This window comes from Argopecten irradians, chromosome 4 (assembly GCF_041381155.1).
Source record: "Argopecten irradians isolate NY chromosome 4, Ai_NY, whole genome shotgun sequence".
NCBI classification, from domain to species: Eukaryota; Metazoa; Mollusca; class Bivalvia; order Pectinida; family Pectinidae; genus Argopecten; species Argopecten irradians.
Window position 1 is genome coordinate 37,242,228 of NC_091137.1, and position 26,645 is coordinate 37,268,872.

Consider the following 26,645-nt stretch of genomic DNA (forward strand, 5'->3'; position numbering starts at 1 on the left):
AATATAACCACAAATTATTTAATTGAGTTTAGTGATATGTTTTAAGATAGCATTAGTGACAAGAGATAGTTCTTTTGTTTATCTAATGGTGTTGATCTGCTGTTGTCCATACACACCAGTAATACCTACCAACACAGTGGGTTCCCGTTGGGTCCATTACATAGCCTTCCTTACACAAACACTTACTCCCTGTGGCCAGCTTTACACAGAGGTGTTCACAGCCCAGCGATGGACAGTCATCTGAGGGACGGGAATATCACAGTATACTGCATATAGTTAACCAAGGTTATAACAAACATCTGGGGGCCACCACAGTAACCTCGTTATAAGCATAGTTCGTTAGACTCATGTTGCAGGTATCTTATAGGAACATTGATGAGAAATGAAAATAACATTGTTATTAAAATAAATTCTACTGCGACATGGAATATTCTTGTGTATTTATTTTCTTGGTTTGTCGTTTTTTAACGATTGTAAACTGTTTTGTGTGTACAAACCAAAAATAAATACTGTTCATTGTTTTTTGGTTCCAAAGTAATCATGGACAAAACGAAAGTTTTTTTTTATTTTTTTTTTTACTAAACGAATATTAAGTGTTATCCAGTGTATGCGCCATGATATGAAAATATGTTCAGGAGTTTGTATTGTTACATACTCGAGTTAACAAGGTAATTATTGCAATCAGCTAACGCAATGTGTATCTCATCTTGACTGTCTTACTTTCTAAATACAGAACCCGATTTCCCGAAACAAGTTGAAGCAAAAACGGACTTATTTACATAAGTTTCATAGGGGAAAAGATCTAAAATTGAATTCAGCCCGTAACATTTATTTCCGTAATCGGATCATGGTATTAAATCATAACACGATATCAAACTTCACACGAAACATGTCATTTGCATCCCTAGCTTTCTTTGATATTTACCGTTGACGAATGGTATTTTTCTCTATCAGGATAAGATAAATTAGTACCGTTCTTCAGTTTCAAAAATTACTTACTTTACACCATTACCATCATTGAAAAGATGAACTTCTAGTTTAACTTTAAATTAAAGATATCAAGAATAATTAATTACGTCCTAAAAAAAATCCATGACACTATCCCCTTTATGCAATGAAGTACTGATTGCGCATTTTTTTGTGTAAATTAGACAAATATATACACGATTAAACATCATTTATTGTTCAAATAATGGTTATCGTTTATGCTCTGTCGACGGTGGAATATTTGTGACATTATATCAAAGAATGATGTGTTATGCCTGTAATATAGTACCGAGATATAAAACACCAACAGTACTGAAACAAAGCATGCAACAACGTTACTATCTCAGTCAATAGGATAGGGAATATCCTGCTTACGTGATATACCAACAGTAAAAAATATAATGCTTTATCATCTGTTGTCAGAAAGATGTCTATTATAACAACAATGATCAATCTAAAAGAGGTCAAGAAACGGAGACGTTTAATGACAGACTAAGGCTAGTTGAACCATATAATAACACGTTTCTGTCTCACAAATCACTTGTTGCTCTGATTTTAAGCGTCAGTTTCGGATACCTTATACATATGTGCATTCTAATGTTAAATATTTGACTACAGTTACTTTAAACACTTAATGCGTTTTTGGTTGCTCTAAATGTGACCTTAGTTATAATGTAATAATTAGACTATTGACTAATATTATACCATGCCTCGGAAAAAATTGAAAAAAAATTTTTGCAAGCGTCAAATATTCATCGAATCAATAACTTCTTAAAGACGAAAATAAACCTTTATAAGTGGGGGAAACTTTTGTACAAAGTGTAAACAAACATTTTACATGCTTTTAAACTTTGTAACCCGTTTCATGTTTGATGTAATGGAATTTTAATACCCTCTTGAAAGTCTTGACTATTATCTTAGCTGTCAATGATCGTGTCATGTTTTTCTATCAACAATTCCAAGAGTTTGGTAATTGACCACTCTAAATAACATGTCCTGTTTATATACAATATCAGGTGGTGTGCTTTATACAGACATTTGGATACCTATGTAATAGACTTTGGGTTTGTTATCGACAGTTAATGTTTGTGAATAGCGATGGTATTGTCATCAAATAGAGTTGCTACAAAAGTCTATCTATTTGTGCTCGTAGAAGATCTTCCTCCACAACTTCAAGGATTTATATCATAGTCTTTATATTCATTCACATAGACTATATTATAGCAAAGCGGAAGGTTCTGTGCGCTACAGCAGAGGAGATACATGTCGGTGTATTGTATGGATTAATAATCTTCAAAGGAAGTCGTCATTTAATGGCTGTGATTGATCTCATTCTCATCTTCATTCTCTTAAAATGTCTTTTAAAATTTAGCTTTCCTATGATATGATTCAGGGGTGGATATCACGAGTGATATGTAGTAACCTCTGGAATAATAAGATTGGTCTAGAAGTTTATAAGTAGAGTGATAGTAACCCCTGAATTATGGAGAATGATTATGGAGCGGATATGATGACAGTGATAGTAACCCCTTGAGTATCACAGAATGTCCAACGGTGAATATTACAATAGTGAAAGTAACCCCTAGAATATCGAGGATGGTCAGGAAGTGGATATGACGACAGTGATAGTAGCCCCTTGAATATAACATATGGTCCAAGGGTGAAAATATCTACAGTGATAGTAACCCCTAGAATATCGAGGATGGTCCAGAAGTGAGTATGATGACAGTTATAGTAACCCCTGGTACATCAAGCATGGAAAAGGTACGTATACTGGAATGAGTAGTCGGCTTCAAAAATGTTTTTTATTCATAATAATTGAGTCGTTAGTGGAGAAAGGTTGTGTACGTGCCTAAATGTTGTATACCATCGAGTGCCGTGCGGGTGGAGATTGTAAATCCAGATCCTATCGATGGTGTCGCTGTCGTTTTCCATTATATTGGATTTCTGAAGAATAATGGGCTTTTGTGTCCTTTTCTCTATACTGTTTAATGACGAAAGCCTATCACGAATGTAAATATCGGAATGTGTTTGGACAGAAGTGGTACTGGGTCTCACATTAAGCTTTCTAATGACTTCAGATGTAAGGCCAGTATCCACATTGATAACACATGGATGTCCTTTAACAAGTCCACCTTAAGGAATGTAATGGGATACAACATACATATCAGTACACGTAAACCTCCCCCGCATCCGATTTTTTGCTCCAACATTCTAAAGAAACACAAGATTTAAGTATTCGGATCACTTTCAATCACGAATACGAACTTTTACAAGATATACAATACGAAACTATTTGGTAACGTCAGCTACCTTCATGGGTCATCTGTAACATACTAAATGTTCCCTTCGCTTTTCCGTAAAATCTGATTTACAGAATATAGAGTCTGTTGACAAGGTTCACAATTGAACAGAATATAACAAAGACAAGTAAAGTCTCACACAATGCTTTATTCAAGCTGTAAGCGAACATTTTGTGCGTGATTAAATTTCGCGTGCGGACGATTAGAAATCACGAAAATAAATCATCGCGAATATAATTCATCTACTACAAGTATAAAAGTGCTTTTGTATGTAAATTTTACAGCAGTGGAAATGTCGTTGGACATAATAACGCGAAATTACCAAGTTGGGAAGTTGCCAAAAAAGGTGGTTTATACTTTACGAATTTAGGAAATCTTGGGCTTCAGAATGTTGTGTTTACGTGTCTGCAAAAGATATCAGTGATTTCATGTGACAACGGTTGTCAAAATGATATGTATAGCCAGGGTTAACAGAATATTGCCTTTCAGCTACATACTACAGAGCAACACGGTTATAACACAGCTCTGAGAACCAGCAAAATCACTTCGTTATAAGCATAGGTCGTTATACACATGTTGTAGATATCGTAAAGGAACCTTAACGGGGAATCACACTTACTACGTTAAGACTTTCGCTGTAGGCGTGTTCGTTGTTTTAATGTAGTAGTTAGAAAGTTGTTACTAAGATAGAACTCCACAACGACAGCATGCTTCAATATTTATTCAGAAATGTAACATAAGTACTACAATATGATATGTACTATAACCATATGATAGGAAAACATAGCGGATATTTTAATACGGCGAGTTGAAAGTGAACATCTTAATTGCGAAAATTTTAATATTCGAATATTAACTCAATTAATTTAAAAAAAAGACGCCCATGATCGATCACTTCAGTAAACATAATATTGGTGATATGCTGTTTGTAGAATCATATAACCTTTGATAAAAGCACGAAGCTTGCAAATTCATGAAAGTTGTATCAATCAAATTGACCTAAAAATTGATTTTACCTCACTCCAATATATCACAGTGAATAAAGGCACTGGAGTGAGACGGCAGTTGACCTATGTTTAAGTAACGCCATGACGTTGGGTTAAACAAGATATGTTTTGTTGAATTCGCCAAATTTTAAGTCGACTTATAATGAATTTCAGCTTCCATGACCAAATCGTTTTGGACCGCTATATTTTCCCACCTATATGGTAGGCTAGTTTGGTAAGAGCTAGAGTTCGTAAGTGGTTGTCGTTCTTGACTGTATGTATGGTCTTAACATCTACAATGGCTAGTCGGACATTGGCCACAGTTTGCGGCACACAAAGGATCCGGATAAGAGATGTTTTTCCATGTCCGTGGTATATCGCCACAGTCTCTTGGTACAGTGGACCACTCACAGTGAAACCGACAGTTCGTCCGAAAGAAATCAGTGGGCTCCTCAGTGGACATCTTGGTACAAGCTGCATCCAAGCTTGCCTGAATAGTCACACTACCAGATGCATTCCATTTGCAAACTTGGGACTGGCCAGGGTAGCAGGTTGTGATAGGTGGCAGGGTAGTCGTAGTTGTGGCGACTGTTGTTGTGGTCGTTGTGGTGGTGGTGGGTGCTGGTTTTGGCGGGGATGGTGTAGGCTGTACATTTGTCGCTGTTGGTTTAACGGACACATCGGCACAGTTCAGGAAGGTCTCTTTTCTGGGCGTGTTGGAATTACCTGTTGATAACAAAGCAGATGTCAAAATAGTAATTAGCATATCTATGGTATTGCTAATATAACGGTACCTTTATCGACAATTAATTTTACCGCATATTGCTAAAAATCATGACATAAAACACATCAAATTTATCTTTATTATCAAATCTAAATCTTTAAAATCCTTAAGAGCTAGAGATATCGCTTTTTCTGTGATATCATTACGCCATAATATCAGTAAAAGGGCTAGAGTTCCTCTATCACAAGAAGACATAACACGAATAAACCGCAGCCATCCAAAACATTGAACACATATGAGGCCGTCCTTAAATGATGCTGGCTGTTCATAGGACATTGATACGTTATGAGATGATACCATATCATACGCATTTAGCCAATAAAATGTTCTTTCAAAGTAAAAAAGGATTATTTTGTGATTGCTTGAACTATGACTTGTTTGACCTACCTGTTGTCCACCATCATTGCAGGACACAGTGATTGCACGTGAGATAAGGCGGCAGATGGACATTCATGGGAACTGGTCCTGTAATGCCCGGGGCCAGGGTTAACTTATCGCTTCCATCGTCAAACGTTAGTCTGTTCTGGTCTAAACAATCCTGTGTCACGGGTGTGTTGTTGTCTGTAGCCTCACAGATCCAAAATTCAGACCAGCTCTTATGGTTAGCAGTGACATCTACTTCGATTGGCATGACTTGTCTCTGGGTATATCTCGCTAAATAAGAGATAAAGCCCGAGCCATATTTACCACCTAGCTTATGTTCACGAGCTCAATCATACGGGTCACCGCAAGTCCCACATTTGCCATCATTAGAACCATACTGCCTCTGTAATATAAACAAACTGATTATTAAGCATTAGCTGAACCGCGACTTAAACTGCATCGCAATATAAATATTTTTTTCTTTGCTTTTATGCTAAATTTGATTTTCTGATTGGCCAATTCGTTTTTTCTTTTTTTATAACCCTATCAAACAAATTTGAGAATGCCTCGAAAACTTGATGTCATCTTGACGTCACAATAGACACAATGACGGTGCTTATTGATTTAGAAAAAGGAATTCCTTGACTGAGGACTGAACCGAAAGAATTCAACACGCGTACGTGAACTATAGACAAACAAAACAGTTAATGCAAAATGCAAACAAACGGGATTTAATATGCTTTTTTTCACAAAAGATTAACGTATGTAATAGTTATGTGAAATAGGTATATGTGCTGAAACATTAAATAAAACCACGTTTTCACGGATAAATATGTACGAGTGCTTCACTTTGCCTGGAATATCTGGAAAAGCAGAAAATACAAAATACAAAAACTTACACCAACTCCCCACAGAAAAGAGACGATCGTTGATGTTTTTTGGCTGAGAATTATCGCCTAATCTCCAGACAGAGCCTCGTTGTGTTGGCCTCCATAATCTGCCATGACCATAAACATTGACCAGAACAGCCAAAAAGGTCAGGAAAGATAACCAGCTAAACATCTGGACAGCGGTCTCTATAAACGTTAAAAACGCGCAAGATGTTGACTCCGTACGGTTCGATGATGCTTTAAATGGCTGTCAGCCTGTGATCGGAATAAGGAAAGATGACCTGCGCCTGGCTATTCGTGAAAGTTTATTATTATCATTAGCATACGACACTACTTGTTTGGGGTTTTAAAAGAAGTTTCCACAAGATGTCACGCAAACGTTCTGGTGATACGGTAGGTCCAAAGGGGTATCGGATACTCGATATCAACCCACATTTGTCCCAGAAAATAAATCAAGGGAAGAAATGAAACGACTTTTTGAGCAATACCAAATAATTTGTAAATAAACTATTTCAACAAAGACTACAGTCCGATTTTTGTGTTCACGTGTGTTGTTGTCACACATAGAACCTTCAGGTTTACTATGACATTGGTGGATAAGGCAGTGATAGTAACCTCCGGAATATCAATGATTGTGTGGGAGATTGAGATCCCCTTTAGAACGCATGTCGACGTTTGGCCTATCTGTCAATAGTAATGACACAGTTACTGTAAGGTACTTAAAGTTGTATTTCTTGTAATTTTCACTGAAACGATATGTCGTTTAAACATTTGATATTTGAACATGGACATGTATCTTGATGATTTAGCTCCCCAAAACCATATATCATCTTATAAGAGAGCCGAAATCTAGGGATCATATATTTCTGGTTTTGAATAAAACGCCTTCAATCACCACCATGTTCAGTACCTTCGGGTTTTGTCGGAATTCCGAATCGTATCACGTGACTGACGTCCATACGTCCTGCACGTGATGATCCAGGTAGTTAGCGTAAGTGCACATGTGTTTGTTTACGTTTTCCTTCTGACTAATATGAGCAAATCGTGCTGGTATATGTCCATAGAGCGAATATTTGAAACATCTAATTCACACATTGCCGTAATTCAATATTACAACTGTGTATCAAATATTGTAATGTGCCATCATTATTTTCTTTGTAGATCCAGTCTGTTAAGGTCGACCACATGTTTCGTTTACGAAAAATAGTTGACATTTCTCTTGGTTTCACAACTCTCGTGTTACTTCGAGAATGTCGCGACGATGTTCGCAAGAGTTCGGAATGATTCGGCCTCTTTCGAGCCTATTTTTTACGTGTACACGTTAAAAGATTTTTTACCTTTGTAATTAAAATACTTCAGTGCTGCAACTTTATAAAAAAAAAATTTTTTAAAACTCAGACAAACGGAGAAAAATATTTATAACATTAAACAGTTTTCACTATGACCGAAAGTGATAGACCATGCAACTTATAAAGCAAAATTTGAGGTGTTTATTGACATTTAAGTTACATGTCAATTATTTTAAATGTTATTTATATTCATAAGACTTGAGCATATTCGAGGTTTGAATTAACTTGTCAATACAAATGTCGTGACTTCAAACATGTATACTGGTCACTTATAGATAGAGAATGCTTTAACATTAAGAAAAATGGAACCTGATATAACAAATACCTTTATAAACAAAGTTCTCGAATTATAAATATTACTCTGTGCCAGCTCAGAAATTCCTCTACAATCTAAATTCTGACCTATTTCGCGATCATTTGAGAGATTTTCCAATTTGTTCTTGTGGCCTTGGTAATGAAACAGCCGAACATTATCTTTTCATACGTCCTTTATTTAATGAACAAAGATCATCACTCAGAACCAACATACATAATTCTAATATCCCCCACTCGCATTTTAATACAAAAAATCTACTGCATGGTTGTGACAATTGTGATGAAGAAAAAAATACATATTTATTGCAATGCATATCAGAATATATATCTGAAACTAAAAGATTTTTTTTTAGATTTTTCTACTATGATAGGTTGGGGAGATACACTAATAATAATATTCATTTATAATGTAATGTTAAATGTTAAAATATTTTGTTGATAATTGTACTATACCGGATTTGTTTGGAGATGGCTAATATAGGCTTTGCCTGTTGCCAAATCCATTTAGCATATTTTTTGCAATAAAATTTGTTGAAATAAATAGAGGAATGCTATGGTTATTGTTACATTGAGTATTGTGATTTGACATATGGAATACCTGTCAATGATGGTTTCGTGTCTTGTTTATAGATGCTAATCAGTCTCGGGTTTTCCGACGCCGAGAACTCATTGACACGCGTCACTTGGACATTCCCTGTGGTTTTGTGTATGCATCGCCAGGACTGTCCATCAAATGTTGTAGCACAGACATAATTCTGCAAGCATAGAGAAATTTAAGTTATGTGTGCCTTTTCAGTGATCGCTTGAAATTGTGAATATGCTGTATTTTTGAAGCAGGGTAAATTATATCGCTTACTGATAAATCATTTTGAATCTCATCTAACTGAGTATGAAAAAGAGGAGAAAGCGAAATAATAAAATTAATCACTAGTTTGACATATACAAATTATCTATTTTATTGTTCGATATCTATGATTTCAAATCGGTTGCTTGCAAATATGGAATGGTCAGAAAAATGCATCCCCCCTTTAATTTAGTAAAGGTTCAAGCGCATATACTCTCCAAGATCACGAAACTGTCTTAAGTCTAAAACAATATTAAGTTTATACTTAGCCAATCACATACGACGTTACAAAAAATACATCATTTTTGATAGGCTAAGAATTTTTTTCTTCTGAATTACCATATCGATGGAGATTGATCTGAAGTAATTATCGCTCCGTTTGTAAACTATCTGCCTGTCACTGCCATCATAATTCGAGGATTCTATTGTAAATCTTTTGGCATCTGTCCAATAAAGTCTACTTGTAAGGCAGTCAGCCACAATGTCATGAACACTCAATAAGCTTTGGGTGATGACGAGCCTCCGGTCAGTCCCATCCAAAGATGCACGCTCTATTCTGTATCCCCAAGGACTTAGATCAAACCAGAACATCAACCTAAAATATCAAATAAATAAACGTCAGATAAGGGACATGGAAAAATTGTCCGGTCGCCAGATTGTTTTAAGCCACGTTTACCCATTCCATGTTCGAGCATTGTCGGTGCATAATGTATATAAAATCTCAAAGGTAACACTGAATTTGTTACATACGTATGTGTTCGGGATGCGAAATATTTTTTAAGTAATAAATATGAGACAAAGAAGTTATTTCCACTATACAGGCAAAACTGTTGTTAGAAACGACACCAAAATTGCCATATTTTAAAATATATAAGTACAAAACGTTATAAAACAAGATACGTACGAACATGATAGCATAAGTGTGTTTACTTAAATCTACAAGTCTTATGAATGAAAAACGTGACTGCTTAAAGGATACAATATATTTAAACCAGCGTTTTCAGAAAGCATTACACTAAATTTCCACAGGATTTCAAAACTCAATTTGCAAATAAGGTGACTCTACAGCAAACGCATTTATTATATCGTGATTTCTGGAATCCTTTTTTATATTTGAATTTAAAAATATGTAGCCGACCTGTCCCTGGTTGGGTGTTTTCAACCCAGCCGGCACACCTATGGAGGACCTATGGAGGACTTCGTGGAAAGTGCTAAAAGTCTAAGGAAGGAGGATCCACCTGATGAGGGGACAAGCCAGCATTGGAGTCATCCAGTGTAATCAAGGTGCGTTACTTACTTGGTTTGAAAAAAAACATGTAATGCATTGTCAACATAACGCCATTACAATTTGTAGGTGACGCGACCATACGCCGATATAATTATTGAAAAATTAGTTCTTATTTGTGATTCTACCGCAAGCCGAATCACCAAGTGTAATATGAAAAAATAACATTGATAATAGGCTGGCATAGTTTTATATAATGGTAATGCAACGGAAGTGAAAATATAACATTAGATACATTACCCAGTTACCGGATCCACGGATATTGCTCTCGGCTTTTCCATATTATTCTGTATCAGCACTCTGTATATACTTGTGTCGTTGGTATTGACTGGCTGGACTGCTATCCAATTAAAAAATCCGTCTGTCCAATAGATGTTTCTCCCCAGCCAATCGTAAGCTATTGTGGAATAGATCGATTGAGATATGCCACAGCGTATAGATGTTACTGCATTCGTGTCATTGCTGTACAGATAAATGCACCTTGATGCTCTATCCAGGAAGAAGATGCTTCCGTCGTCGATGTTAACTTCCATACTGTTGATATCGGCCGATGGCATCCCCATGGTGGTGAATTGTGGGGTTGGGCTAGTGGATGTGATGTTGTCCCCATCCCCAGAGTACATATATATACCCCCAGACACTGACACCACTATATAATCATCTGAAATTAAAAAAAAACCCAAAAAAAACCCATTAAAAACAAAAAATCTAATTGATTGTTTCGCTTCCAGCAAAAATCATATTGTATTTCTATTGTTTAAACGTGATATCCAATATATATTCATATTAGGTTAGTTGGCTCTGTTATTTTTTAATTTCAAATTCAAACAATTTTATTGTGATAGACAAAGGGATGAGACGTCAAGTATTGCTTAAATAAATGTTCCCCCTATAATCTTTTATTAATGGAATTGAAAAATAGAGTTATCGTTTTTTGGCCCTAACGTCATCATCAACTAGATAGCGGCCAATTATTGGTTCGGTCTGTAACTGTGAAAGTTAACACTGATGACATTATCTAAAACAACGAGAAATCGATAAGAATTCTTTCCAGGATTATTTAACAAAACTGAACTATAAAAAATCATTTTGAAGAATTAAAAATTGCAGATATTCATTTTTACTAAGTAATTTTTAATAATTATTATTAATATTATTTATTTATTTAGTTCTAAAGGCCTTCGACCTTCGTTACATAGATTGTTAGTGACCAAATCGCCCGATACAAGTTTCTTTTAGGCCCAATATTTTTCCTTATTAGCTCACTACCAAAATGTGTAACTCATACTATATTTTCGACTTTATTGTCATATTATGACCTTCATTTTATGTCTGACCTATTAGAATTCAGAGAATAGCCTAGGTCACTGTAAATCACCACTTCTTATCTTGAAGACCTAATTTCGCGTTTTGTTCTAACGAAATACATACATTTTTGACTGAAACCTTTTGCGACTAAAATCAATCTTCCTCGAAAGAGAGTCCGTTTGCAGTAAGCTCATATAAATAACCAGAAATCTATAACAGGTAAACTTATACTGCTGCTAATTTCACTGTAACGATATGTAATTTAAACATTTGGTATTTAAACATTGGTATATAACTTGATGATTAAGTTTCACAAAAGCATATGTCGGCCTATAAGAGAGCCGAAATCTAGGGATCATATATTCCTGGTTTTAAATAAAGCGCCTTCAATCACCGCCATGTTCAATGACTTCGGGTTTTGTCGGATTCCGAATCGTATTACGTGACTGATATTCGACACGACCTGCACGTGGTGAGCCAGGTACATGTAACTAGCGTAAGAGCACATGTGTTTGTTTACGTTTTCCTTCTACAGATTGAGTATTTGAAAAGTGTTTGTTTACGTTTTCCTTCTACAGATTGAGTATTTGAAACATCTAATTTATACATTGTCGTGAAATATTGTGTGTATCAAATATTGTAGTACATAATGTATGTATTGTATTATTGTTAGAAATTGACAACTTCGCCAATATTTCTCCATTCAAATAACTGTTAAAGAGATAATCCCGAAATGTTCCCCATGCGGAATAGATACTATATGAATACAGTATAACCAGGCACAACGCAAACCTTATTCAACCCAGTAACAGTCGACCCGTATTGCCATTTGGTAGTTATTTCTCATTCTATGAATAGGTAACGAGTGTCGCCAATACACAGGTGAACTTAATAGCATATGATGTTTAATCTGAAACATTTAATCTTAATTGTCAATTAATGATTTCAATGTAATTGATTTATAGTGATTTATAAATGTACACTAATGAAATGTTCATGAGATATTAAGTACGGGCCTGATCAACTACTTCCATATCGTACACGTCTCAGAGTAGTACAATCAAATTAATGACCTAAATAATTTCGAGGGTGACATATGAGGTTGTATATCAGCAAAAGATCTCGTTTTAAAGATTCAGGGACGAGCTTACATATTTTGTACAGTGAAGTTGAAATGTTATATAATTGCTTGCGATTCAGATACATTTAAATAGGTTTTAATACATTTTTTTATTACATGCTTTCTATCATTGGAAATGCATTACACATCTTGGCAATGACATGTGTTAGGACAGATTGTTTTTATGTTTAGTGTTATGGCCGTATACGCATAACTTTAAATGGGCCGTATAACACGTGCCCCGAGCGGACTACATGGGACTGTTTTATGTGTTTGAATGGTGTTGTACCGTGACTAGGTATTTTTTATCACTCGTTTTTATTTTTAAACTTGAAGTTTACAATTTAGATTAATCTATCTTATAATAATGTAAAAAAAATTAATATTCAAATTTTAATAGATGCTATCATTTATATTTATGCTAAACACAATGTACAAAATTCAATAAAAAAAAAGACGACGAATTCTTACTGAAAATTGTTTTTTTTATTTCATTTAAATGTTCATGAATATGTATACAATTAACCCTCTTTATTCTGGCCACCCATGCTTTCTGACAAAAGCGAATGTATAGTGAAGGGCAAGAATGGAGATAATAGTTTATAGTGAATTAGGAAATACTTAAGATAAATTGGATTTTTTTTATTTAGTTGTCAATACGATATATTATACCAATTGTTCACGTTGATTGGTCTTGATAACACAAATATAACACGGAGAGAAACACATACACGATACATATATCTCGATTAAATGTCATACTGTTGATCAAAGTGTTTTAATAGCGTCAATGCATAAATTTGAAAAAAAAACATTTTAAAAGTTTAAACATTACCAATAACTGGCACTAAATGTATCATACTGAGGTTTAATTTGTCAGACAAAAACATTTGTTCATCATTTGTGCGGTTTTTTTAGTCGAAGAGCAGATGGTATCTCAAGAAGCATTATGTATTATAATGTATGTATAACTACTGTAAAACAGCTTTCGCTCCTACCAAATTTCTGTTTTGATATCTGCTCAAAGCATTTTTGCGGAAAATAAGTTTTGCGGATCTAAAATTGAATGAAATTCAATTCATTTTAATGTAATTGTTGAAGAATTACAATAGAAGTAAATTTTCTATAAGATTCGAAAGAAGGCTATTTTACTGTAAGCCATTTCATACCAAAAGTCTGAGGGCTAGTAGGATATTTATAACATTACCCTTCGGATTCACCTTTAATTAAGCATTGATGTCACTATTTTTTAATTTTATCGGGGTATGAAAAAAATTTGTTTGCAAACTGTGCGGATTCTCACAAAAGTGTGCAAACAATTTTTATCAAAGAGAGTATAAAATTAATTTTAAGTATTGATATCACTATTTTTTCATACCCCGATAAAATTAAAAAATAGTGATATCAATACTTAAAATTAATTTTATACCCTCTTTGACAAAATGAAGTATGTTTAAATGTAATATTATAGTAGTTTTTCAATGGATTTTTTTTCCGAATCAATACACAACGTCGATGTCTCTATTGTGATGTCACGATAACGTCGGGGTTTCGCGCCATTCTCGATTTTTTTTCATAGTGGTATGCAAAAAAATATTGACCAATCAGAAAATTAGATTTGGTATGAAAACAAAGAAAAATTAATTATAGGGACATTAAATTACATCAAATGATAAGCAAGTTACTACTCAACGAACTTAATGTACTCGAATGCCATGAGATAATCATTATATGATATCATGAGTGTCCTTATGAAATGTTGTTGAATCAAAGCGAAGTATTATAATGATTTTAAAAAAGTTTAGAATTTGTTTTACGTTCTATAAATAACCACGATTAGGTGAAAGAAAAGAGAAGTTACCCGATGAAAAACCACAATTCGACCGGATTCTAACCCGTTACCCAGAGGTGGAGGTAATTAGTAATATGTCGGAAAACCTTTACTACCGTATCAACGTATTCTCTTCAACCATATATTCTTATATATTTGATATGAAAAGTATTATAATTGTTTTCTAATGATTGATCGTTTGTGAAGAAACAAACATATGCAATATAAATCCCGTAATGAGAAATAATGATAAGTATAATGTTAACACTACACGTTCTTACCGCATTGAACAGGTACTCCAAGCCATAAAGTCTTTAGGAGACACGCACAACACATTAACCTCCAAATATCAGCCATGTTCAATTTCTTCTCTGCAAATGACAGTGACGAACGATGACATTTCAATTACTCGATTAAAGGGCACATTTTATAAAATGTTAAAAGACTACCTTTCTGGACGTTAACCTCCATTTAATACAGATTCTACTTAAGATGGCAACATTTAAATATCTTCAGCCTGAAACAGTATTGCAAGGAAATACTACTTAGGCAATACACCTGGATATTGAGATATCCAATTAAGAAATGGTGCAGATTAAACATGTGAATTACTATACCGTTTAGCTGGTTTTTTTTTTAATTCCGCAGGAATGACGTTTTCGTGATTCTATAAGTCTTTGCTTGAGTAGCGAAAATTTGATGAGTTAAAAACTGAGAAATTGATGAAATGTATGCGAGATACTGAAAAATTGATGAAATGTATGCGAGATACTGAGAAATTTATTAAATGTATGCAAGATACTGAGAAATTGATGAAACGTATGCGAGATACTGAGAAATTGATGAAATATATGCGAAAAACTGAGAGATTGATGAAATGTATGCGAGATATTCAGAAATTGATGAAATGTATGCGAGATACTGAGAAATTCATGAAATGTATGCAAAAAAATGAGAAATTGGTGAAATGTATTGTATGCGAAATACTGAGAAATTGATGAGATGTAAGCGAAAAGCTGAGAAAATGATGAAATGTAAACACCCCTACAACCAGACTTCATAGGAGATTAGAATATGTCATTGTATTTGACTTTGTCTCAGTTGACCTCAAACAACAAAAATGATAAAGGTACCGGAGCATTCTTTTTTCCATTAAGCAAACAATATTTGCAAATTGATCTCCAGTATCTTAGTAATCAACCTTCATATGGTTGCATCTAGAAACTCTTTCAATAATCTATCTACTTTTAGTAACATATGCATATATTGCTTTAGAATGTCATCCTTAATAAAGACGTAAAATAATGACTGATTAAATGATTATATTTTCTCAAGATGTCACTTTTGCAGAACCTCAACAAATCAAGGAAAATGAAAACGTTTAAAGATATTAACTAAGTACAATATTAATTAAGGTCAAATATACTAATATACTCATGAAGTGTGTTTCTTTATATATGGCATAAACCTACTAGAACAATAGATAAATAAACAAATTAATTAATTAATTAATTAATATAACGTAAAAATTGACAGTTAACATTGTTGAAAGATCTAATATGAAAAACGTATATGTGTATATGACAGTTAAATAAAGGAGCGGGACAAATGTCTTTTTTATGATAATATTCTTCATTCCTAATGACTTGTTTTCATACTGTCTTCTCCGTGCCAGCAAAATAATGATAATGATGATGTAAATAAGTACATTTTACCATTGTGAACGAGAAATCAGTTTGGTTTACTTGGTGCTGTGCTCTCGATCAGTGTACCGCGATAGATATATGACAGATGTCCCAATTAGATAAGGAAATTAAGATCAGCACCTTATCTGATAGTTATTTCTTTAAAAGAGGTTCTTGTGATCGACAGATCACTAAGTTCCTAGAGTGAAATATGACCAATCTCCTTACCTTTGGGGTTATGCTGACCACAGGGATAGCACTGTGTAATGGACAGTGCTATGTTAGGAGTACTTCAGCTCCCAGTAAGTATAAACTCTATCAGAAAATTAATTTCACGTGTAAACTATCCATTTGGATATCCTACTATCGGCATAAGACGCTTGGAATTACAGGAACTAGTAACGTAAATTGTAAGAAAATCTGATACATGTGTACTATTTAAAAGGAGAAGGAGACCAACGATTTGCTTGGAAGAGGTACACATGCTTCAACGAAAGTCAACCGTATTCCGCCAAACATGATAAAATATGTACATATTGAATAACACTATATTCTACAATAATTTTCTACATGGAAAACACAACTTCAAATACAAAATAATTTATTAACATACCTTTATTTCACTATGAACGGGAAAAATGCAGTCAGATTTTCTCACTGTAGCTATGTCTGTCCAATGAAATCTACGTTACTAGTGTCTGTGCTTGAGATGCTGTAAAGGGACTATTATGTCATGGTCAAAATCTAGCACATATGCAATATTGAACAAATTAGATTAATAGTGAATTAGCGCAAACGCAATATTAGTTATATAAACATATGATTTTTTATAGGAAATAAGATAAACACTGTGGTATTTTTGCATATATATCTTAAGGCGTTGGTATGAGCGATATAAACTTACATGACTATTTCAATTATGGTTTTGAAGAATAAAGATGTTCTATCCAAGAGTCACCAAATGTAGTCAAACTGGAGGGTTTTACAACATTTTGTCTTTCCGAGGCATTATCCTATACTTCATATTCGTATATGAAAGAGTATATTTTCTCACATGCCTCGACGTTAATTACCGTTTAACAATTATGGTAGCCGTCACTTATCTCAATTATCCATACATGAAAATTGCGTGATTTTTTTTAATGCTAATCCATAACATTGGCAGATATTGAATCTGGTTTATATACAAAAATTGACCACGGAAGAGAAGTTAATACATCAGACAAATATTAAAAATGGTAATAAATCCACCCATATACAGAATATCAAGTATTAAAATGACTGAAGTTGACAATTATGGTCAAACCGAGTTGAAACTGTCCGGTAAATTCGTAGTGTGCCAAAACCCGACAGCCTGTTTACATTACAATTTGATGTAAAGACTAAAATGTTATGTAAAATACGACATTTATACAATACCTACGGCAACTAAACATACACTTGAACCCTATTGACCGATTTGTAAATTATCTACCTTGTTTAAAGAGTTCTCGATTGTTATTGTGATGGTGATAGTGAAGTTAGTCCACTCACGAAGAAAGGCAGATAACAACGGCAGTTGGAACTCTCCTGTGCCTTAAACCGGAACTGGTCGGTCGATTGAGTTGCCGCAAAGCAGTATAAATACAGGTGTTTTTTTTATAACAAATAAACTTACATTACTACAAATTATACATACATGTTATTTTTCATGTCTTTAACTCTTGCGATACGATCACCCCAGATGTAGCACACGTACAATAATATCAACTAAATTAAACAACTGAATAAACAATAAAGCACCGACAAGAAGTTTGGATCGAGAATGTCAACATGACATGCTAATTATTTATGCTTCTGAAGAGAGAAGGTCATCATGTAACTGTTTTTGATGGAACAATGACGTAAATGAACGTACAGGTTCAGCACCTGGATCAGTAGAGGCTGGTATAGAAACCTCAAGCGCGGAACGGTCAGTCTCATTCTTAATTCCAAAAAAACCCCGTTATTTTCACATTTGTGTTCGATAGAACCACTTGATCCATAGCAAGGGCAATATGTCGAACCCCATCGGTATCCTGATGTACATCTCTATGAACCAAATCTGATGGCCGCGTCATAAAGCACAAGACCAATAAAGGTTGCATATGGCGTGACATTTGTACGTTGCGCTGGTCGGTGCTTTATTTCTTTTTTTTTAAAGGGAATCTTAGAAGAGGTGAATCTCTGTTGATTGGTGATTAACTATCTAAACCTCCATACAAAAATACATAAGTAATGGTAGCTGGATTTAAAAAACATCAAAAACTTTGGGCAACATACGGAACGGCACACTTACAAAAATGTTGTGCATGGCCCTATCTGTCTGAGATCGACTGTTGTATACGGGTAACTTATTTGAACATTGTCGCGAAACGATCTATAAAGTGTGGTCTCCACAACATATTGATGTAATTCTACTCTCGTGGGTTTAGTTTCTATTCGTATATTGAATTGAACCTGCTCCACCGATCCACTTTGACATTGTCTTTTTCCGCCACGTATTCCAAATGGACTTGCTATATTTGTTATTACTGTACTTTGCCCGCCATGAAAATCGATGTAGGCCAACGTTGTTATGTTGCCCGACAGAATCTTGAGAATTTTGTGTCTTAACTTGTCTAAGGAAGACCACATAGTCAAATAGTCAATAGCACTGCCATAATCTCGCGAACATTGTACGGGTGGAATGCTTTTCGCGTATTCCAGACACCTTTAGCATGCATTCCGAGAGTATGTCCGCCCCATTTTATGGAACTCGCGTCTGTCACGACCTGAAAGTCTGATGATTTTTGGAACAACAATTTTTCTTTTTCATGTGTCGAACGCTGTTATCCACAACGTTAGATCCTGAATGGTTCGATTGACTAAATCTAACATATCGTTTAATTACTTTCTGGTTTTTAGTAGATGATAGATATTTCTTAACATACGTTTTGTGGGCACCAGGTTCTAATATACTAATCAAAGATGATATAAAATCTTCATGGCAGAAATATCCTTAGTAGTAGAAGGTGGTAGATTCATCATTTGGATAGATGTCTTCAAGTTAATAAAAAAAGTAAAAAAAAAAAAAAAAATCTACAGTCTGGTATTGCCTTTGCTCGAAATGCTTAGTCTGAGCCGAATCTTAAAAAAAGGTTCTGTGTTCCTTATACGGATGAAAGACAATCATATGAGGTTTTACAAAATGTACACTACAAAAAACATTACAGATAATGTATATTTGTCTTGTCTGGTGTTTTTCACATCTACAATATCAACAACGATATCAATGTCGTTATTCAGAGTAAACACTTCCATGTGTAGTACGAGAGAATGAAACAAAAACCCAACAACATTTGTGTCAAAATTATTGCGTTATCCAGTTGTTCTTATGAAGTCATGATATAAGAAACATAGACGTTTTCTCAATGCATTGCTGCTATCATTGTCAAGACAAGAAGACAAAATATTTTTCTTTTAGTAATGAGATGAAAACTGTAACCGATATAAGAAAGAGGTCCAATACTTCATTTTTTGCAGGACAGGCTACCTTACAATCAACATCACGAGATGAATGTATAAGGATATGTTTTATCTATAAATCAAGTCTTCAAATTGAATTATCTCTAAGCCGGCTGAAAATCCATGAAACATGAGAAACAAGGCACATTTCGTTTAATATTTGAAGCTAAAAAAATTGGTCTGTTTGTAAATAAAATATGTATGAAATGTAAAAACAAATTCTGGAATTGAGAAATACAAATGTATTGTACTTTTCATGTCATTTCTTCAACGAAAATTAGTATTGGGTTATTTCAAAGTCCGTTCAAAATATAAAACAAATACTGCAATTGACAAATATTGTACTTTTCGTGTCATTTCTTCAACAAAAAATAATAGTGGGTGATTTCGAAATTGGTTCAAATTTAAAATAAATACTGCAATTGATAAGTATTATACTTTTCATGTCATTTCTTCTACGAAAATTAGTATTGGGTTATTTCAAAGTCCGTTCAAAATATAAAACAAAAACTGCAATTAACAAAATTAACATTGTATTTTTCATGTCATTTCTTCGGCAAAATATTTTTCGGTGTTCAAAGATGTTCAAAATGTAAAACAAATCATTGAACTAAGAAATATTGCACTTTTCATGTCATGTCTTCAGCATGAATTAATATTGATTTGTTTTTTAAATGGTTAAAATGTTTTTAAAATAAAAAAAAAATTCTACGAAATATTCACTTTTTCTATCATTTCCTCAGCCAGAATCGGTGAAACACCGCCACTCGGATGTTATTGGGATGGGGACTTTATCGCCTTCAACACAAATATGAAGAAAAACTGTACAACATGCTATTGTAATGCGGGAGGCGGTTTGAACTGCTGTGTGTAAGTTGGCTGTCCTTACTGAATAATCTAAAATACAACCGTACAACTGATTAATTCCGCAATTTTCATTGACCAAAATAAATTGTACGAAAATATACTTCAGAAAGATTTTTGGTAAATTATATACATATACTATAAACCAACTTTTTCGCGGTTATCTAATTTCGCGATTTTCACTTTAAAACAAGTTTATGAAGGTTAACATTCGCGGATTTTACAACTGAATGATAGCTCCTATCAATACAGATGATGTATATATTAATTCGCAGAGATAAACCTTTGTGAATTTATTTGGTTCGCAAAATTCGCAAAAGTATATCGCATGCAAAGTTCGTTTCTAGTAAATATAGTGCTATCGCCCAATCGCGAAATTTTCATTCATGAAAAGGTTAACCTTTTTTCAAATTAAGTCCTGAAATTTTGACCTTTCGAAAAGTCATCTGTACCCTTTGACAACACTTCTTAATTATCTCATGAAAATAAAACTATATTTTATTGTTCCGCGAGTGTAAAATGTCGAGATCTATTTTTTGTAAGTTATCGCGGGATCGTTTTCGCGAATTATCGCCATAGTTTTTGAAAGCATTATTTACGTGACAGATTTTGGTATGTAAATCGTGAGGTTTTTAATTTTCGATTATGGGCGTATTTAGCAGAATTTAAACTCTTTTAGCAATTAAACAAAACTGTCAGTAAACTGACTGTACAATATATTCAAGTATTTATTATTTTGTCTTTTTACGTCATAGATAATATTTTTACTAAAACAGCGATTCGCTTTTTATTTATATGTATATATTTTATATTGTAGGAATGCATTTAACATCGTACAACTCCCTGATGAGTGTAAAATAGTTCCCGCAGATAACGGTTGTGGTGACAAAGCTGTGAAAAAGGACAACGAGGACGAGGAGTGTGTGGAGGGCGTAGCTGCCATCAGTAAACGATAATTGATGACTTCATTGTATTATATTTAAATCAATAAATCAATATTAGCTATTATGTCATATATGTGTTATACGAAACATCAGTGACCTATCCAAATAACGTTATAATGTGACGGGACTGAGCTAAAGTGAATCACGGTTATAACGAATCTTTAAAGGCCAATTAAATCCCTTTGTAATAAGCATAGTTCGTTACACACACATTACACACATCTTATAGGAACATTGATTTAGTCGTTCTTTGATGGGGAACGAAAAGTAACATGTTATAACCATAGATTCGTTGTAAACACGTTGGTAATAAACGTGTTTTACTGTGTATGAACATAATAATATTATTAAGTGATTTAAATTGTAGTGACATATATGAAACTTGACTCAAATTAAAACACGACTTTTGTTTATGATACACCATGTGCTCTTATTGAATATATATTTTAATTTTCTTGTATTAAAATCCCATTATGTTTTCTCAAAGCTAAGATGTACGTGATTTATCCTTATGAAACGTTTTTCCCTATGGTATCTTTCTAATAAGGGTACTTTCGTTAATAATCCATTAATAAAGAATTTTTAAAAAGAACATGTTATTTCAATGCCGAAAAATACCTAGTGTATACGTATATGTTTGCTACCCGGATGGTATTAAAACAAACGTAACCAAGAGCGATGGTAGTTTCGAGTAAACGGTGAGTAATATAGCGTTATATAATTGTTTTAGTTTAGATACCTATTTTTCCACAAATACCTATTGTGTCTCCTCATAGAATGCATTTGTTCTATTTACAGCTAATACAAAACGTATTAGAATCGAGAAATGTTGAGTGTATATAGAGGGATGCATAGATTTGGTACCAAAGTGTGGTATTTTATCGTGCATGTATCGCCTCATCCTCGATACTCCAGGGGTTCCGATCACTTACGATCTCTACACCCCTAGACTATTTCTTTTAGTTTATTTCTGTTATAGGAGGCAACTACACGGAAAAAAACATTTGACAAATCACAGACCAGTTAAGATTTCCTTTAAAGAGAACAAAGAAAGCGACGCCCAACTTCTTAGCCACATAACCAACCACAGTGCACCGTTATACGGCTCTTTTGATGTACATCAAAGGACTAAATTACCTGTTCTGTTTAGTTGCCTCCATATTTACTATCAGATGGTCCAGGGGTGTAGAGATCGTAATTGATCGGAACCCCTAGAGTATCGGGGATGGTATTACCAGACCATGAGTAAAACACTTGCTTGAATCGATTTCGGTACCACTCTCACAAATTCGTAGCAAATTATATCCCTATGCACAATAGATCTATACACATTTAAAATAACAAATCCATAGGGAAGATGTACAAAAAATGACATATATTTACTGGAGTTAGGAATTTGCCTAATGATACAATTAACTCTCATTCAAGAACAAACTCAAATTACACTGAACACATAGGTGTCATGGAATATTAGAAGACTCTTTTATATGTGGATATGAAGGATAGCGATATTCTACACTAGGGTCACAAAATGTAGTAAAACCCGAGGCTTACCGAAGAAACCAACGGCTGAAAGTCAATTTTTTATACATGAAAAATTACGTAATATTTTCAACAAAAATTCCGTTGCTTGCATCTTTTATTGTAAAACGAGTCAAGTTTGTGAAAAAAATGTTAAAATTTTACTGAGGAAATATAAAATTTGTTGACGCCATGACGTCACGAAGGCTTTATTGCATGGATAGCCATGCATTATAGCCTCAGGCGGCATGGGTGTATTGCGCTAGACCAGCCAGTATTACACCCCTATCGGATCACCTCGGAGAAATTTCCGGTAATCTTCGGAAATATAACACCTCGGGAGTGTGTGCCGAAGCCGCCATGCCGTGAATCACGACATAGTTTGAAAACCCTCGGACTTTATCTATCTATAGGTTCCGAATAGAGAAATATGGCTGCCAATGTTTACAGTGGCGAAAGCACAGCTCTGTAAGTTTGATAAGGATACACAAACTGAAACAAGGGCGAAATTCCTGTTAGTTTCTTTAATGATCAGTTGCCAGCATACTGAGATAGAAAATCAACCAGAGCAGGATTGGTGCGATACTCGTTATTGTTAGATTTCAAGTTATTTTGAATGCATTGTCATTCATTTGTATTTTTCTAAGTTAGGCCTAGTATTTGTTGTAAAGTTAGGAGACTTTGCAGCCGCCGTCATTGTTATTCATATCATGGGAGGAAATGTCTGTGTGAAATTGATATAATACGCGTATGTGATTAACTATTCATCGATTTGAATTTGCAGACATTAAAGTGACCATACAAACGTTTCTTTATGTTTTATAGTTTTGTCATGTCACCTGTGAAATTCATTTGTATCTCCTTGGCTGCAGATAATTGCAGACTGAACTCCAATCAGTCAATATTTTTTTGTAGAGACATAGAACACAGAGGAAACATAGGGCCTATATACATGTAGATGGATACCAAATTTATTAGGGTACTATGGATATAGGTTTACTAGTTTGTAGTAATAGAACTCTTAACAAAATAGGCCTAATTATACTTCATTCTTCAGTTTTTAATTCAAACAAGAATCGCATATATTCACCAGTTTCGCGTGGTCTTAGGAACTGCATGTCCCATCTCTAGTTTATCACAAACATCTTGAGATTTGTATTTCTGGTTCTGTACATTATACGGACGCTTTGTTGTGCTAGAACACATCAAACAAAAACGTAGTGCTTTCCTTCGTGTTGATTTCATGCCAATTCATGGGCGCAGCCATTTTGGAATATGACGTACATACCACGTGAACATACCACGTGCCCCTCCATGCATGCACTCGAGGTAATATATTTCCGAAGATTCACGGAAATTACTCCGAGATATCGCGATTGTATTACACCCGTAGGTATGAAAGAAAACTAGGTCTTGGTCAGAAAAGCTGAATGAAGATGTATTTTGTAAATATATTAATGAGACATTATGTTATTTGTTTGTATGAATGTTGGATGAAAGAAACTGAAGATATACGCTTGAATAACTACAACGCCAATCCAGGAGAGAGTTTTACTAAAGGTCGTAAACGGAAACGTAGACGTAAACTTGAGTTACGGCTTTAAGTAAAATGCAATTATGTCGTAAGTTACGTCTACGTCTACGTTTACGACTACGTTTACGTTTACGACCTTTAGAAAAAATCGCTCCAGTACCCCAAATCCGAGGTCAAAGCGGAGGTATACGTATATGTGCATGTATAAGCTGCACCATGAAGTTATGTGTGATGAATAGGACTATTACGTAATATGTAATTATATACTGCGGCAATAGAATAACACCTATTATGAGGTAGATGTATTTCAGGTATTGTCAGAATGCGTAGCCACCAATTCAATGGATTACAGTTATAGTTGTAGGTGGTGTAAACAGTAGAACTTGTATGAGTGACTTTATTTTTAAAGAAATGATCGGTTAGGTGATTTTGCCGGGCATAACCTATCAAAATATTTATGTTTATTCAAGATTGTATTTTCCAGTCTCAAAGTAGTAAGGATATTGTTGCAACTCAGATACAAGTGAATTAAGAATTTTAAAAACAGAAAAAAATCAGATGATCCAAAGGGTAGTGTGACATCTTTTAATAGTGGGTTCTAGTCTGATAGATTAATGCTGGTTAATGAATCTCAGTATGTTTAAAAGTTAGGAATTTAATGAGTTCTCTGATCATTCGCCAATCAGTTTTGATATTAAATCTATATTAGGGATTAGTAATAGCACAAATAAAGTATCTAGTCCGAGTCAACTAGGGATAAAGACCATGAAGAGAGTATAAAGGAAGAGTTGTTCCTGAAACTACCTTTACTGGAACAGATGCGAAGTTATCCTGATAAAACCGTAGATACAGTCAATAGTCAATTTACAGAACAAGTAAGCCAAGTGTTTTTGCCATATTGCAATACGAATTACAAACTACATACAAATGCTTTTCAAAACCAAACACACAAACTACATATGAATAGTGATAAACTATGGTTTACAGCAGACGAGTGTAAGGTAACATATAGAATTTACAAAACATCTTTGAGAACTGTTAATAAATATAAATCCAGAAAAAATCATAGTTAGCGTATTAGCAAGAAAAAGCAGTATTAAAAAGTTGAAAATATATTAAAGTAAGAGTACAAGCGACATCAAGGTAATTTGATGAGTTTCCACAGGAAAAAATTATCCAAATTGATTCATAAACTGTTTAAGTAAAAAAAATAGACCACGCAATTATAAAATAACAAACAAATCTGTTTATGATCGTAGATGAAAATGAAGAGGTTGCAGAATTTTTTTTTACGTGAATATGATCCAACTAATAGAACAATATCGCACGTGGAATTAGACAATGTTATGACCGAAAGAGAGGTAAAAATTGCTGTAAATAAATTTTAGTGTTATAAGGCGAGTGGTTTAGAACAGGAAAATATTTTCTCATTCCATGTCATACGTCCTCATTTAACCGAATATTCGACTCTGTAAAATCTCCATTTTTGTGGAATATTGAGACATGTATTCCTGTCTTGAAAAGGGGAGAGAAAGCAAATCATGATAATTATGTAGGAATGACTATAGACAGTTGTCTGTAAAATATCTAGTGCTATGTTAAATGAAAGACTCGTTACAGTTGATCAAAATTATAATAGATTAACCGACGCTAAATTTGTCGACGGTAGATGCCATTTTCAGTGACTGATAGATACGGCAATAAGAAAACGAAAATGATTATATTGTTCTTTCGTTGCTTATAAAAAGGCGTTTGATTTTGTAAACGGATAGATTCTTTGGTGTACACTTATACAGGAAGGAATCGAAGGCAAAATGTTGAAACTTATAGGAAGTCTTTATGATGGTGTAAGATGTTGTGTAAAATGCAATGGTATTTCAGGGTCAACTCTGGATTGTTTCAAAGAGAAATATTGTCTCCGATACTATAAACATTGTTTGTCAGTAATTTAGAAATTAATTTTGTTAAAGATTATTGTCTTTCAGTAGATATTCGAACCATTGATATATTTTAACTCATGTATGCAGATGACATAGTGTTGCTAGCCAGGTCGCCAGAAGATCTCCTTTCAAGATGAATTCCTTGTGGGATTATACTAAAACTGGGGGTTAACTGTTCACGTATATAAAACAAAAATACATGTAACTTTTTTTAAAATGGTGAAACTATTAGAAATAATTAAAAATGGTATTACAATAATGAACTAA

At 34.1% G+C, this 26,645-nt stretch overlaps 2 protein-coding genes and 1 pseudogene across 2 annotated transcripts; 1 reads left to right on the forward strand and 2 right to left on the reverse strand.

Annotated features, from left to right (window-relative positions):
* Positions 1-4,056: 4,056 nt before the first annotated feature.
* LOC138322496 (uncharacterized) lies at positions 4,057-6,571 on the reverse strand (annotated as a pseudogene).
* A 1,969-nt stretch (positions 6,572-8,540) lies between these two features.
* On the reverse strand, positions 8,541-10,669 carry LOC138322264 (very low-density lipoprotein receptor-like). The gene is made up of 3 exons (XM_069266305.1): positions 10,347-10,669; positions 9,161-9,416; positions 8,541-8,732 (listed from the first exon to the last, which is right to left on the reverse strand). The coding sequence occupies exons 1-3, from the start codon at positions 10,667-10,669 to the stop codon at positions 8,541-8,543; spliced, it is 771 nt and encodes a 256-aa protein (XP_069122406.1).
* Positions 10,670-16,196: 5,527 nt separating this feature from the next.
* On the forward strand, positions 16,197-21,447 carry LOC138322498 (uncharacterized). The gene is made up of 3 exons (XM_069266519.1): positions 16,197-16,352; positions 20,319-20,445; positions 21,257-21,447. Exons 1-3 carry the CDS (start codon positions 16,262-16,264, stop codon positions 21,393-21,395), a joined length of 357 nt encoding a protein of 118 aa, XP_069122620.1. The 5' UTR covers positions 16,197-16,261; the 3' UTR covers positions 21,396-21,447.
* The last annotated feature ends 5,198 nt before the right edge of the window (positions 21,448-26,645 follow it).

What these genes read in the sequence shown, in the direction of transcription:
- LOC138322498 (XM_069266519.1), top strand. Translation starts at nt 16,262, where the DNA reads ATGACCAATCTCCTTACCTTTGGGGTTATGCTGACCACAGGGATAGCA. An exon ending in TAGGAGTACTTCAGCTCCCA is followed by an intron (nt 16,353 to 20,318) that starts GTAAGTATAAAC and finishes TCATTTCCTCAG; the next exon opens with CCAGAATCGGTGAAACACCG. An exon ending in GGCGGTTTGAACTGCTGTGT is followed by an intron (nt 20,446 to 21,256) that starts GTAAGTTGGCTG and finishes TTTATATTGTAG; the next exon opens with GAATGCATTTAACATCGTAC.
- LOC138322264 (XM_069266305.1), bottom strand. Translation starts at nt 10,669, where the DNA reads ATGGGGATGCCATCGGCCGATATCAACAGTATGGAAGTTAACATCGAC. An exon ending in TCCGTGGATCCGGTAACTGG is followed by an intron (nt 9,417 to 10,346) that starts GTAATGTATCTA and finishes TTGATATTTTAG; the next exon opens with GTTGATGTTCTGGTTTGATC. An exon ending in GATCAATCTCCATCGATATG is followed by an intron (nt 8,733 to 9,160) that starts GTAATTCAGAAG and finishes CTATGCTTGCAG; the next exon opens with AATTATGTCTGTGCTACAAC.